The sequence below is a fragment of the Crocodylus siamensis genome, chromosome 2 (genome assembly GCF_052110815.1).
Source record: "Crocodylus siamensis isolate JL-2025a chromosome 2, ASM5211081v1, whole genome shotgun sequence".
Lineage (NCBI taxonomy): Eukaryota > Metazoa > Chordata > Crocodylia > Crocodylidae > Crocodylus > Crocodylus siamensis.
Genome location: NC_143396.1, coordinates 232,429,366 through 232,444,065, shown reverse-complemented (window position 1 = coordinate 232,444,065; position 14,700 = coordinate 232,429,366). Strand labels below are relative to the sequence as shown.

General features: G+C 44.1%; 1 protein-coding gene across 2 annotated transcripts in view; it reads right to left on the bottom strand.

Annotated features, from left to right (window-relative positions):
• INO80 (INO80 complex ATPase subunit) overlaps positions 1-14,700 on the bottom strand; it is a 123,479-nt gene that overhangs the window by 89,004 nt on the left and 19,775 nt on the right. For both annotated transcript variants that reach the window (XM_090033407.1, XM_090033406.1), the window contains exons 2-9: positions 12,124-12,309; positions 10,341-10,507; positions 10,132-10,199; positions 7,947-8,105; positions 7,212-7,332; positions 4,763-4,977; positions 3,661-3,714; positions 1,606-1,809 (exon numbers count right to left, since the gene is read on the bottom strand). In XM_090033407.1, coding sequence (XP_089889533.1) covers positions 1,606-1,809; positions 3,661-3,714; positions 4,763-4,977; positions 7,212-7,332; positions 7,947-8,105; positions 10,132-10,199; positions 10,341-10,507; positions 12,124-12,266 — 1,131 coding nt within the window. In that variant the 5' untranslated portion in view covers positions 12,267-12,309. The remainder of the gene's footprint in view (positions 1-1,605; positions 1,810-3,660; positions 3,715-4,762; positions 4,978-7,211; positions 7,333-7,946; positions 8,106-10,131; positions 10,200-10,340; positions 10,508-12,123; positions 12,310-14,700) is intronic.

Here is a 14,700-nt window from a genome sequence, read left to right as displayed (position 1 = left end):
GGCTGGAGGGTCGCACCCAGAGAGTTGTGGTGGATGGGTCGGTTTCGACCTGGAAGAGTGTGGGCAGTGGGGTCCCGCAGGGCTCGGTGCTTGGACCGATACTCTTTAATGTCTTCATCAGCGACTTGGACGAGGGGGTGAAATGTACTCTGTCCAAGTTTGCAGATGACACTAAGCTATGGGGCGAAGTGGACACGCCGGAGGGCAGGGAACAGCTGCAAGCAGACCTGGACAGGTTAGACAAGTGGGCAGAAAACAACAGAATGCAGTTCAACAAGGAGAAATGCAAAGTGCTGCATCTAGGGAGGAAAAATGTCCAGCACACCTACAGCCTAGGAAATGACCTGCTGGGTGGCACGGAAGTGGAAAGGGATCTTGGAGTCCTAGTGGACTCCAAGATGAACATGAGTCGGCAGTGTGACGAAACCATCAGAAAAGCCAATGGCACTTTATCGTGCATCAGCAGATGCATGACAAATAGGTCCAAGGAGGTGATACTTCCCCTCTATCGGGCGCTGGTCAGACCGCAGCTGGAGTACTGCGTGCAATTCTGGGCGCCGCACTTCAAGAAGGATGCGGATAACCTGGAGAGGGTCCAGAGAAGGGCCACTCGTATGGTTAAGGGCCTGCAGGCCAAGCCCTACGAGGAGAGATTAGAGAAACTGGACCTTTTCAGCCTCCGCAAGAGAAGGTTGAGAGGCGACCTGGTGGCTGCCTATAAGTTCGTCAGGGGGGCACAGAAGGGAATTGGTGAGTATTTATTCACCAAGGCCCCCCCGGGGGTTACAAGAAATAATGGCCACAAGCTAGAGGAGAGCAGATTTAGATTGGATATTAGGAGGAACTTCTTCACAGTTCGAGTGGCCAAGGTCTGGAACGGGCTCCCAAGGGAGGTGGTGCTCTCCCCTACCCTGGGGGTATTCAAGAGAAGGTTGGATGTGTATCTAGCTGGGGTAATGTAGGCCCAGCACTCTTTCCTGCTTATGCAGGGGGTCGGACTCGATGATCTATTGAGGTCCCTTCCGACCCTAGCATCTATGAATCTATGAACTGCATAGCTGGGAGAGATACTGGACACGGTTTTGGGCACAAAGCATGACCTGAAGAAGGACACTTTAAGTGTCTTTACATGTGCTCTGTGGTAAGGGGGCTGCAAGAGCTGGTCTAATTAAAATGCCTGCAGCATCTTGTGAATTCAACATCCCATGCTTCAAAATGAGGGTAGGAGTGCTTTAACTAAAGCTTGTTCAAAGAGCTTTAGTTAAAGAGCTCCTGCTACTATTTTGAAGCATAGGGACGCTGAATACACGAGATGCTGAGGCTGCTGAAGCATGCTAAGTAGTATGATCCAGAAGACTCAATTAATGTCTAATTAGCATGAGTCGGAGCGGTCGTTAGGCATGTGTGTGCCCTTTGTGTCCAACAGTTTTTGTCTAACATCTCAACTACATAGCTGATCCAATAAAATATGTAACTCTCCCCCCCACCCCAAAACCCCCCCCAAAAAACACTTGCCTCAAACTTTTGGAGTCATTCCTACATTTCTTCAGTTCAGTCCTGACTCCTACCTGATTACCTATCAGCTGCCTATGGTTTTGATCCTACCTCTCTCATCTCTTCATCCAGCTTGCGCTGCTCCAGAGCTTCTTTTTCAGCCCGTTTGCGGTGTTCTTTTTCTACTTTCTCATACTTCTTCCAGTAAAGTAGCATTTCCTTGGTGAGGCGACGTGCCCGTGGTAGAGTTTCCTTACAGTTCTTCTGGGCTTGGATGGCAGCTCGACGCACCTCTCTCATGCACTGATGGGCCAACTGACATGGCATTACAGAGTTGAGACAGAAGAAAAAAACAGGTTTAAAATAACCACTGACAAAAGGCAACATTTTTTAACAGCCAAATCTTGCAAAAGAAATGCATGATTTTGGTTCCTAGGGTGTATCTATTGCTCATTAAACATGCCACACTGACAGACCTGAAGAATGCAGACTTTCTTAAAGGTTACAGAATTGACAGTGGCAGCTTTCCCCCTACTGTCCTCCCAAACTCTATTTGGAGACAATACCATTTTTATTCTCAGTGTCTAACTTGAAACTGCTTTTCTGAGACAGCCAAAAAGAATGCTATGGTAGTGTTAGAGCAATGTTGTATCCATGATGGCCCAGGAATTAAGCAAGGCAAGGATTTTTGTGGGCAATAACTTTTATTGGACCAGCTGCATGGTTGGAATAAAATTAGACAAGCTTCTGAATGCATCATTCTTCGTTAGGTAATGCTGGATCCAGGGCTGGTCCAAACAGGGTCTGAAGACTAGCCCTACATGCTGGATCCAGCACACAAAGCCAGTTCAGCATGGATGCCATACACAGCACACACTGAACCAGCTCCACGTGCATGGGGTATGCAGGGAAGGAGTCAGAGCATGCACTGCAAGCAGCACCCATACCAGCCCAAGTGACCTGATGAAGAATATCTTGCATTCAAAAGCTTAACTTTATTCCAACTGTGCAGTTGGTTCAATAAAAGAAACCACCCTGAAAAATCCTTGCCTCTTGCAAAAAGAAGGCTAATAAATTTTGGTGACCTGGACAATCTGCTCACAAAAACCCACTCAGTTCAGTTAAAGCATGAGTGCCAAAAATACAGTCTGTGGGCAAGACCCAACACACGGAGCCATATCATCTAGATCGTAGAGCAGTTTATGGATCATGGACTGGCCCCACACACCGCATATGCTGGCCTTGGCCCTGTGCGCTAAGCCCATTTAGCACAGGTTGCGCACAGCATGGGGCCAGTCTGGAGTATGTGCTGTATGCAGTGCCCATACCTGACTGGCCCTGCAAGCTGGATCCTGGGCTGGTCCAGATCAGGCCCACAAACCGACGCTGGATCTTGGTGTGCATGGCTGGTACGGTGCAGGTGCCATATGCAGCACACGCCCCAGTCCAGCTTCATGCGCCACATGCCCCACAAAGCTAGAGTTGGCATGGGCTATATGCAGGACCCAGGGATGGTATGGAGTGCACGCTGCATGTGGTGCCTGCACTAGACCAGCCTTATACATTAGTTTGAAGTTGGTCCAAATCAGACCAGCCCTGCATGCCAGATCCAGCTCAAAGGGCCAGTCCAGCACAGGTGCCATGCACAGCACATGTACCAAACTGGCGTCACACAGTCACACCCCATACATATGGTGTGCAGGGCTGTAGCCAGAGCATGCACTGCAAGCAGCACAGATAATCAAGGTCAGGGCATACACTGCATGTGGCACCCACACCAGACCAGTGCTGGGGGATGAATCCAGTACATGGGGCTGGCCTGCAGGCCTGATCCAGCCCACAGATCAGCCCTGCACCCCAGCCAAATGGGTTTGACACCCCTGAATTCAGGGATACCCATTTACTTTTGCTAGCTTCAAAGAAGGCCCTAGGAGCTGGATTTGAGACTACCAACAGTTACTAGTCACATTCCTACTTATACAGGGACAAATTAAAGACCTAGAGTGAGAGAAAATTTATAATGACAAAAACTTACGTACTTCCATAAATGCTACCTTATTAGTAAAAGTCTAAAGACACATTACTGCATTGAGATGAAAGCAACATAGAAATTATGTTTCTTACACAAGGTATAATAAGCAAACACTAAAGCTGAACCCCTCTTACCTTCCTGCTGTTAGTTAAGAAGAGGTTGCGCGCTGAAGCTTTCTGTTTGTATGCCTGCAAGGAGACATTTTACATGACCAAGTAAGCAGTCTGGCTTAGTAACATTTTAGAAGCTACCTAACTAGCTTTGAATACATGTCTGCCCAACAGCCCCAATATTATATGGCCTTTTTGTGTATAATTAACTAAGTGGAATACTGCTTTTCTCTGAAGCTAAAGAATGGCTACTAAGGACATACTCATGCACTGCAACTGTTGAAGGATTTTTTAAAAATTAAACTTTTAAAAATATTCTGCTCTCTGAAAAGAGAAGACCAAGGTGCGGAATTTAAGAGCAGCCTTCAACTACCTGAGAAAGGTGGTTCTCCAAAGAGGATGGAGGAGCTAGACTGTTCTCAGTGGTGCCAGATGACAGGACAAGGGGCAATGGGCTCAAACTGAAGCAAAGGAAGCTGAGGTAACATATTAGGAAAAATTCTCTCAGTAGGAGGGTGGTAAAGTACTGGGACAGTCTACCCTGAGAGCAATCTCCATCCTTGGAGGTTTTTAAGATCAGGCGTGACAATACTGGGATAATACACTTAGCGATGGTCCTGCTTTGAGCAGGGGGTGGACTAGATGACCTCCTGAGGTCCCTTCCAACCCTAATTTTGTATGATTCTATGATAAATAATTTTTTTCATTGTGAAGAAGGCAAAATTGGTATTTGAAATGATGCTTCATTTTCTTTTACTGCTGAACAATGGCAATTCAGAGAAAAGCCTCACTTATGTCCTTTGTCTTTGAAACAACACCTAGATTTCTCCTGTTTTTGTACTTCTGCTATTCCTCCCTTTCTTTTCCCAGAGTCAGCTTTTCCCTTCTTTCAGTGGAGTTACACTCCTTTTGCTTTAAAATAAACTAAAATCTAATTAGCTTTTAATATATTAAAAAGAAAGCAGAAGGAAAAGCTGCAAGTTTACCAATCCCACCTGATGGATTATGGAATAACAGCGAGGCATCGGGTCACTTAATTCTATCATGCTGACTTCTTGATAACACAAATCCTCTATTTTACCTCAACTCTAGCATCCTCCAAATCAATTCAACTGGCCAAACTCACCTTTGGCAGTTCCTTTTTAACAATGCTAAGCCAGACTTTCCGCCGTCGAGCACTGAGCTGTTCAATAGTCAAGTGTTTTTTCTTGGACCCTGGTGGAGGTGCATCATGCGAAAACTTGGCAAAAACTTTGGTCTGGTGATGGTGGCGTCGTGGTGACTCCTCTGAGGAGAGTTCTTCTTCTCGTCTCCTTTTTTTCTTAACCTTTTTCAATTTGGCTGCATGGCAAAAAAGGTGACAAGATGAGGTTCTTTTCCTAGCACTTGTGATCCTCCATGTCAGTTCATGTATTCTGCCTAAGCCTGCCATACTAGCCACTTCAAACAAATGGGACCAAACATAAGGATTGGATCTATGTCTACCATATTTGGGACTACACATTCTTTATAAGCGACCCTATTTTCATCATGTGACCCTCAAAGAAAAACCTCTTACTGCTCAGCAGCACCAATTAGATCCTCTCCACAGATAAATGAACCTGCTAAATTAAAATATTTGGGATCTAGTGCAATACTTCCTACACTTGAATGAAGTTCTGTTTACAAATACTGAAAAGAACAAGATCACCATTCTGTAGCAGAAGTCTCAAATCAAGCAGTGTCATTTGAAAGAGATCTTAAATTCAGCGCAGTTACTAGCTGTTCAGACGAAACTAAGAGATGATTAGGATCAGATCATTAATACATATACTTCTGAGATTCTGCAAAGCCAAGTATGTTACAAGGTCCTGGGGGGAAAAACACGTGTAGTTGGAAGAATGTGCAGAAGAACAGAGAAGGAAGGATGCCCAAAATAACCTCCAACACATCTCAGACTTCCAGTAGTTGCATTAGTCAGAATCTGCTTTGCAGATAGTCTATAAACTTCTTTTCCTGTTTCCTCCCAGATTTTCAGCTGTTTGTCAGCTCACTCAAAAAAGGAAACGTGTATTTCCTGGCAAGCAAGCATTTGAGAAACTCCAGCTGAGAGGTGAGAGAAATAGTTCTATTTTAATTCACAGACAGCAACTTCCTATAAACTCCCCTTAGCTTTCAGACTACAGTCCCACTCCCCATAATTTCTTGCTCAGAAGAATTACACACATAGGGAGGGCTATGCCAAGTTCTTGGCAACATCTTAAGCTTTTCAAAGATGTACTATATTTACAAGAAAACTGAATGCAATGACAGCTATGGATTCCAAATCATTACTGAGTCAAGAAGCAATTTAAAGAGTAATCAGCTGCTACAGAATGAGGTAGATAGGTATAACAAGGAGGTCTGAACATATAAGTTGGAGCCAGAAACGTTTACTTTCCAATCACATTTTTCATACCAATTGTCCCTGGGAGCTAAGCAAGCCATAATATGCATCTTACGTTCTTTCTTTTATAAAAAGGGGTTTTACCTATTGTACTACTATTAAAAAGTGCTGAAGAATAATGTTTGTTAGGTGGATTGTAACAGAGAGCTTGGGGCCTTCTGTTACTTTATGGCAAAAGCAAACCAGGCAGGACACAACAGTTGCAGGCTGCTGGGGTAACAGGACAATTGAGCCAATTAGCAGGCAACCCAGGCAGTCTGCTGATGGGAAGGGGGCGGGGCCCTGGAAGGGCATAAGCCAGAGGTATGGGCTAGCAGGTTAGATTCTCCCTGGCAGCCACAGGGTGAAGAGCTCCCAGGCCGCTGGGTTTCTGAAGGGACTTGCAGTGCCACATCTGGATCCAAGTTCTGCATGGATCTTTTGTGAGGCTAGGGGAGCTCACTAGGATATAGCCCAGGGCTGGGAGGCTATGCTAGGTGAGGGGCGAGGGAAAGTTTTCCTTCTTAAAGGGGCAGGGGGCTGTTTCCCCTTTATGTTATGATACAACCAGGGACAGGCTCAAGACTCAAGTGACTGCTGAGCTGGGAGTAGGCAGAGACTGAGGCCACACAGCCACACAGGGGCCAGGGGCAAGGTGCCAAAAAGGGCCAAACCAGACCTAGTGCCTCAAAGCCAGGTGCTATACAGTGGGCCAGGGCTAGAAGGCCTAGCAAGAGTAAAGGGGTGGAGGTTGAGGAGGGCAAAGCCCCAACCAGCGGACAACGTTACGGTAACACCCACGAGGCTTGAGGCGTGGTGTAGGGAAGGACTGAACCATACAATTAGCTTCTAAGGCTTTACGTGCCCTGCAGGGCATGGTCAACCAACAAGGTCTGGCAGGGGGCCTGAGACCAGAGAGGTCCAGCAAAGGGCCTGGGAGCAGTAGAGGCTAGTGGAAGAGGCCTCTTGGTAGCTTCTCTATTATTATTGTTGTTACATCCAGGCATTGCAGGCAAGAAGGAAAGGTGTCCTAGAGGCAGAATGGGGCATAGTTGCAGAGCCACCAGGGAGGCATCACAACCGTCCCTGGGACCCCAACATGCTACACGGATATACAATATGGAACAAATTTAGACACAAACTAGCTAGCAAGGCAGTGTATACTCCTCACCTTTTAATTTTTTCTCTTCTTTAAATTTCTTTTTCTTGGGCCCAAGGAGATGACGCTGTTGCTCGTAGTACGGATCATGTGTGGACAGCAGCCCTGCGCTGTAGTATTGGTATTGCTGCAACTGAAATAGAAGGAAGCGGAAAAGATAATGAAAATAAAGAAAACCCCAAAAGAAATTAAAATTTTGTCCCTAAAGTTTGGAAAATATGTATTCCTCAATTTCTAGCACTGATATTGGTTAAGACAAGGTGCCCAAAGTGAAGCCACTGGATTATATGCAATTCTACAAAACAATTACAGCTGCTCCACTGATAACAGTGGAACTGTGGCCTGTGGAGACTAAATGCAAGGGGCCACTGCTTGTATTGAATGAATTCTCATCTTTACAGTAAGCTCACTCTAGTGAGAAGGATATGGGCCGGGGGAGGGAGATGTACTGCTGCTAGTACACCTTTTTATGTAATACTGGGGGGTTCTTACTATAAGGAAATATAAAAAGCAGGCCAGCACCTTGCCTACTCATCTGGACCTAATTTAAGTTATACTCGTTTGGACCATATATTAGGTTGTCTTGGATTGCTGAATGGGATCTTTTCCTAGCCTGCAAAAGCTTAACAAGTTTTGCAAATACACTGAAGAATAAATATTCTACTGTATTACTATCCAAATATTGCACCCTATTTTAAAAAGGGGGGGAATAGAGTAAAAATTGGGGTTCGCCACTAAGATAGTTACCTCTTTGTCCTTGCTGTATTTACTTTGATGCAGCTTCTTATACTTGTGCAATCGAAGCATATTGTGAAGCTCCTCCCTGGAAAGAGAAAATTCCTCTTCCTCTCCATCCTCATCGCTGGGTGAATCCGTGTCGCTGGAGTCATCACTCAGGAGAATGCTCTGACAAGAGTGTAATGATCTCTAATTTAACTACTTATGGACCCTACTTGCTGACTTCTTTACTCAGGCAGAATAGCTGCAGGATTGGCTCAACAACAATACTTTGTTCTTAGGTAATACCTCCTATCTGAACCCACTGAAAATAGATTTCCATGCAGGACAGTATTTCTCTTCTATGAAATGGAATATAACATCCATAGCAGTTTCAACACTGTTGCCTTTACTTATATCTGTATCAGATGCAATACATCAAATTTGATGAACTCATGGCCTGAAGCCTAGATAAAGGTGGCTCCTAAAACAACTTCATTTTCAGTGGAGCTGGCTCCAGAATAAAGTTGTAAAAATGACTTAAAGCCATCATTCTGTGTTCTTCTTTCCATGGGCACAATGTTGAGATGGTCTCCAAATGTCCATTTCTTTGTTATGACTACAAGTTACTGTAGTTTGGATGCTGTATCAAACCTGCCTCACATTTTTGAATGCACTCATTACTAAACTAAAACATTTTTGGTCCTTGAGCCTCATCAGTTTAATCATTATTTTAGAAAAGAACAGAAACTAAATCCCAGGGCCAAGATGACCACAGTTCTGTTTTACATAGGTTCTTCTACTGCACATATGACAATATCTGAACACCTTTCAGTAGTGCAACGTGACTAGTATGTGTCATGTGCAGTCTCTCTTTCTTCCTCTGCCCAGAACAAGAACTGTGTGCAGTGTAACAATAGCTTTGTTAGAGCTTTGGAGGAACTTTTTGGGTGCAAATTAAAGCTTTTCTTGGCTCTCAATAACAGGGTATTCAAAACTTTTTAATAAGTAGTCAGTTTAATACAAAGCAGAAGACTGACAGAAAACAGGAGACCAAGATACTACAAGAGCAAATAAGAATTCAAAGTATCTTTCTCTTTTCAGAGAAATACAAAATGTTCACACATTACTGCACACATACGTACACTTTCCAAATACATATTCTATACCAGGGATGTCAAATGCATTACCTGCAGAGCTGGGTTGCCTAGCCTGTGGGACCTTCTGACGGTCTTGGAATTTGGGGGCACAGTGAGCAGGGAGAGGGCCCACCACCAAAATCTTAGAAAGGGAGGCCTGTTGGGTGACATGTGTTGGTAAGGAGGGGAGGAGATGGCTCTGTTAAACCTTACAGCCACCATTGCTGACATTCACCCCACTGCCACATCCTGATCCAGCCCACGAAGAGGGGTGAATATACCAATTAAGTTTATATCACATCTTCATAAGTTCTCTCCTGGAAAAAAATAATTCTAGTTTGGCTGGTCCAACAAGCACACAGTACACCTAAAAAGCAGGTGTTACAAAAATGGCTTTGAACTATTTTTATATTCCTCCTACCATGGAGCCGATACTGTGCCAGTTGGGTCCCTGATGTAAATTACACAAGCCTTCAAACAGCTGCTAATGGCCCCCAAAGCTATTCCTGCACCGGGGGCTGTTGAAGCATAACTGAGTCCTGGCTATACACTATTTTCATAGCTAGATGCCCTGTTCTAACACCTGAGAAAGGTGGTACAGAATTGCTACACGTCTCAATGCTAAGTAAAGATTTCCTTGGGTTAAGAAGGGCTTCCCCATGAGGTTGAACCTGCATACTTGAGGTCTTCTCTGTATCACTGGTGCAGTGACAGGAAGCCCCAATGCTCAGGAATGCTAAGGCCACTACACTTTCAACAGCTTTTCATTAAATTTTAAATTTTACAAAGATGAGGTCAAATCAAGTAGACTCTTAAGAGATACAGAGGGCAAAATGTAAGTGCACCACATGCAACTTCAATTTAGTAGGTACAATCTAGTATTTGGGTGAAACATACTTGAATCAACAGTTACTAACAACTTCAAGTTTCTTTACAAAGTATTCAGAATTCGATAAGTGTAACAGGGACTAAAAATCATAGAATTCCTTTGACTTCACAACTCTGTGTGGGACCTACTAGTGGGTATGCTACAGCAGTTTTTGCTCACAGCTCCCCTTCCCTTTCAATAATCTTACCTTCAGCCACTTTCTACTTTTCTTCAGTTTGGAAAAGTTATACAGACTCCCTTTTTCTGACTTTGGCTCTGAGAAAGAAGAAAGAACATTTGTTTTAGAAAGCAGTCATTATTTTATAATAAAAATGCAATCCACAGACCCAAGCAAGGATACTACTGTACTGCACTGGACCTCAAGCAAACAGGAATTCTGTCTGATGAACAACTTACCCGGCTGCAATATCCCATTGAGGGAATGTGCATTTAACATCCCCGAATTCCCTGCTTCAGAAGATTCCCCAAGCAACGAGTTTGGGGGTTCCTCCTTAACTTGCATCAGGGGACCCCCAGACTGAGGCAGTAAAGGATTGTCATCCAGTCCATCCTCACTTTCATCACTGCAATAAGAGTAATAAAACATGATCACAGCAAGAAAGAAAGACGCTTAGAATCAGGGACAATTTGCAACTGCAATACGCAATTTTCTTATAGGCTAACACTTATACAGGGGATTGGGAATTAGGGACTGCAAAGGTTTCTATATGTATGCAATAATTATTTAGCCACTGCTAAGTTTTTTTCCATGAATTTGGCAATTGTTTTGTATTTTGACAGCATTATCAACTTATTAAAAGAGCTTAACAAATGATCCAATAAAAACAGAAATACAACACACATTGAAAGATGGAGGTATCTTAAGAAAATAGGAAGAAGGGTGTAATGCAATTTAGTTTGAATAATTTTGGAAAGGAATGTTGTAGAAAAATCAGGCTTGACGGATGGCCACTATGCAATTAAAAACTCTGAAGATCAATTCTCATAACTTACATATGATACTCTTTATAGAAATTGCACTTAAGGCAAGCACTGCAAACGCCTCTGCAATATACTTGCTGTGCTATATAGGGAAACACATCCAGCGCTCTGCTGCAAATTTATGGGCCTCAGTAAACACTATTGTTTCTCAGACACAAACACAGTGAAGCAATAAAACAAGACAATAATCACATTATACACAACATACCTTCAAATATATCATGGGACCAAGTGGCAAATTTGGTTAGGTAGAGTTAAAATACAGTAATAGTCCCAAGTTTGCCACCCTCTCAAAGGTAAAAGTGAAAGTTCACTCCACTATCACTCTGAGTCACCAGCTGAATCAGCTTGTGAAGTGTTCATTTAGCTTATCACACACTGAATTTTTTCTTGAGAAGTCTAAGCCTGAGCACAGTTTTCCTGATCTCATCTCCCAGCAGCTATGCTGTGTTGGGAAACAGGAGGAAGGGTAGCAGGGATTGGCCTCACCCTTTGCCAAGTCTGGAGCACTTTTCTTCTCCAGGTCTTAATGCATATATGTCATGGCTGCTCTCAGCTACCCACTCACCCTAGCTTCAGTGCTGTGACCCCTATTCTTGAAAATCCATCGTCTCTGGAAGGAACCTCATACTTGGGGATTTGTATCTTAATACTTATATTTGTTTCCTACCACATGTTTCTTTATCTGGCCACGGTACAGAGATGCTACAGATAGTTAAAGTCTAACTTTGCGTAAAATCAACTTAACATTTAATAAATTCAGCCTATTTTTCACAAAACTGGCAAAAAGAATCATCAACCACTGAACTATAGAAAAGGTTTTGAAAGACTTTGATAATTTGCATCTGGACTAACAATGCACTGGAAAGGGTACCTAGAAAAGTTGTGGAATCTCTTGTGCAGGCAGTTTAAGAGCAAGTTAGACAAATACTTATCTGGGCTGGTTTAGATGAGTATGCTCCTTCCTTGAGCTGGGGGTTGGACTAGATGACTCCCTGAGTTCCCTCCTATTTTTCTATGTTTCTATAATGTGTCAAGTTACCAATCAATATAAGATGAAAAGACTGCAATATAAAACTTTAAAATGCAGAGGTCATACTGGATAATTAACCCTTTACTGCAGGGTTACTCAGAAACAATATTATATAATCTTTATTTTCCAGGTGTCCTATATCTAGAATAGGAAAGATTTTGATACCTGGATATGCTTCTGTTGAAGATGGCAGATGTCTGTCGGAGAAACTGATCCAGTCGTAGAGCTTTTTCCAGATATTGCAGATAGAGGGGCTTTGCCAGCTCTGTGCAGCTGCCATCCTCCGTGGCACCCAGCTCTGAGGCCATAGAACAAACCTCTCCTCATGCACAGATGCCTCCAAACACACAGCTGCATGAAAACAGAGTGCACTCATTATCATCACCTCCCTAGGTAGGGTTAAAGAGAAAAAACTAAATGAACTGACAGAACCTACTATGCAGGCTGGATAAAAATCAACAATTTTTTTAATTTAATCTTTTTTTTTATTTTAAGATGCTTTTTAAAAATAATAAGCCCATATATAGTTTTAATGTAAGATATGTTAAAGCTCAAAGATAGCATCATAGAATACAGATTATAACTTCTAATTACATACCATTTGAGACAATATATTAAAGTAGCCTTTTTAGAAAAGTTGTATAAATAGGTCACAAGACTATGGACTATATTAGGGGCCCAATCTTACAGGGTTCCCAGAGGCTCCTCTATAGATTAGTAAATATTAAAGAAAACTAGAGGTGCACCAATATATCAATCCCATATCATATTGGCACCAATATAAGGAAAATTGACATTACTGGCAATCAGCTTTGTTTGGCTTATGTGGCCGATAATGTTGCCAATAAATGCTCGGTGCATGCGCACAGCATGCAGGTGGCCAGGAGTGCAGATCAACAGTGTGGAAAGCCGCATCTGGCTGGTAAGTCTGTTGTGGGGGAAGGGGCGGAGGGGAGGGAAGGGGCATGGGAAGAGTGGGGGGTGGGCAGATTGAGGTCCCCACAGTAAGGGAGGCAGGGAGGGGGGCTGGGGCAGGCCTTGCACAACCAAGGCAGGGGCAGAGCTGCAAGCAGCTTGTCCCAGCAGCACGGGAGGGAAAATAGGGTGCTGTTCCTGCCGCTGTGCACAACCCAGGAGGTCATGAGGTGTTTATGCCTCCCAGATCTGTGTGCAGGGAAAAAGCAGGCTGCTGCTGTGGGCTGGGGGCAGCGCCGGAAGGACTGAACCAGGCTGTGCACTGATCTATCAGTGCCATATCAGATCGGCACTGATAAAAGGAAAATTCTGATATAAGCTTTCGGCTGTTTTTGGCTGCTGTAGCCAATAACATACTGATAAATAAATTCTGTCTTCTGGCTAGTGCCCTCAGACGCTGCATGTACACAAGCAGCCACAGCATGCACACAGCCAGGAGCACAGCTGGGTAGCATGGAGAGCAGCGCCCTGCAGATAAATCTTTGCAAGGGAAGGGGTGTTGGGGGGGGCAGACTGAAGGCCCCACGGTGAGGGAAGGAGTGGGGCAGGGGCAGGGGCAGGGGCAGAGGTAGGGGCTGGAGCTGAAGGCACTGCCTAGCCAGGGCAGTGAATGGGCCCCAGGGCCGAGATTGGGAAGGAGCTGCAGACAGCTCGTCCAGGGGGTGCAGGGCAGGGGGGCAGATTTGTGCATGGGGCAGAGGTGGGCTGCCCACTGTAGGCTTGGGGCTTTCCATCCTCCTGCCTTTGCCCCAGGAGTCACTCGCTGGCTCCATGTCCCCTGCCTGTCTGGCGGCAGTGAGCTGTGCCTCCCACCGCCAGGCAGGGGACACAGTGTGGCCAATGCATGGCTCCCAGGGCAAAGGCAGCAGGGAGGAAAGCCCCAAGCTCACAGCAGGCAGCCCGCCTCTGCCCTCGCCTTATTTAGCTCCACTCCTAAAAGCAACCCCGCACTTAAAAATAAATGTAGGTATAATAGTTATGATAGTAGTGAGAGAACTTATTTGTATAGCATCATTATTTCAAATATGCACAGCATCTTATTTAATCTGAAAGAGCTACTTATGACTTAAATATGGCAACATTCAGTTGTAAGTGAATTTGTTTAAGCTTGAACTTATGTCTGCTCAATTTAGTCATTGAATGTAGCAATATTTTGATACAACTATGGAGGGGATAGTCTCCCCCGAGATCTTGTGTTACATAAAGCACACAACACAAGTCCAAAGAATAATTTTGAGAAATCTTGGAAATGAAACAAATATATATATATATAGAAGGTTACACAAGCAGAACTAGCATTTAGTGTTGCGCTCTTTGTCACATGTATTCATGTGCATGATCTGAAGTGGATTCTCCATATTTTCAAAAGCTTTTAAAGCAAAAGAGAGTAGGTGATTGGAATGGTCTAACTCCCTGGGCAACACAAACCACAGGATTCCCCTTCATTAACTCCTGTTACACTTGAGCCAACATGCATTTTAGGAAAACATCCAATCTTGTTGTAGTCATGGAGATCCATCACAACCCAATAAAATGTTTGAATGATTAATTTATCTTCAGTTAAACTTTTTCTTGCCTAAACTAGCGTAACTTCAAATTTCTGTTTGTGTAGGCCAGTGGTCTCCAACCTTTTTGAGTAGATCACTTTTTGAATTAATCTTGATCTACTGTGTGCTGCCCCCACCCACAGGCCAGTCTGTGGGTAAGGGAAGGTGGGGGGGGAGATTGAGGCAGAGGGAGAAAAAAGTATTTGGGGGCACCCCCCAG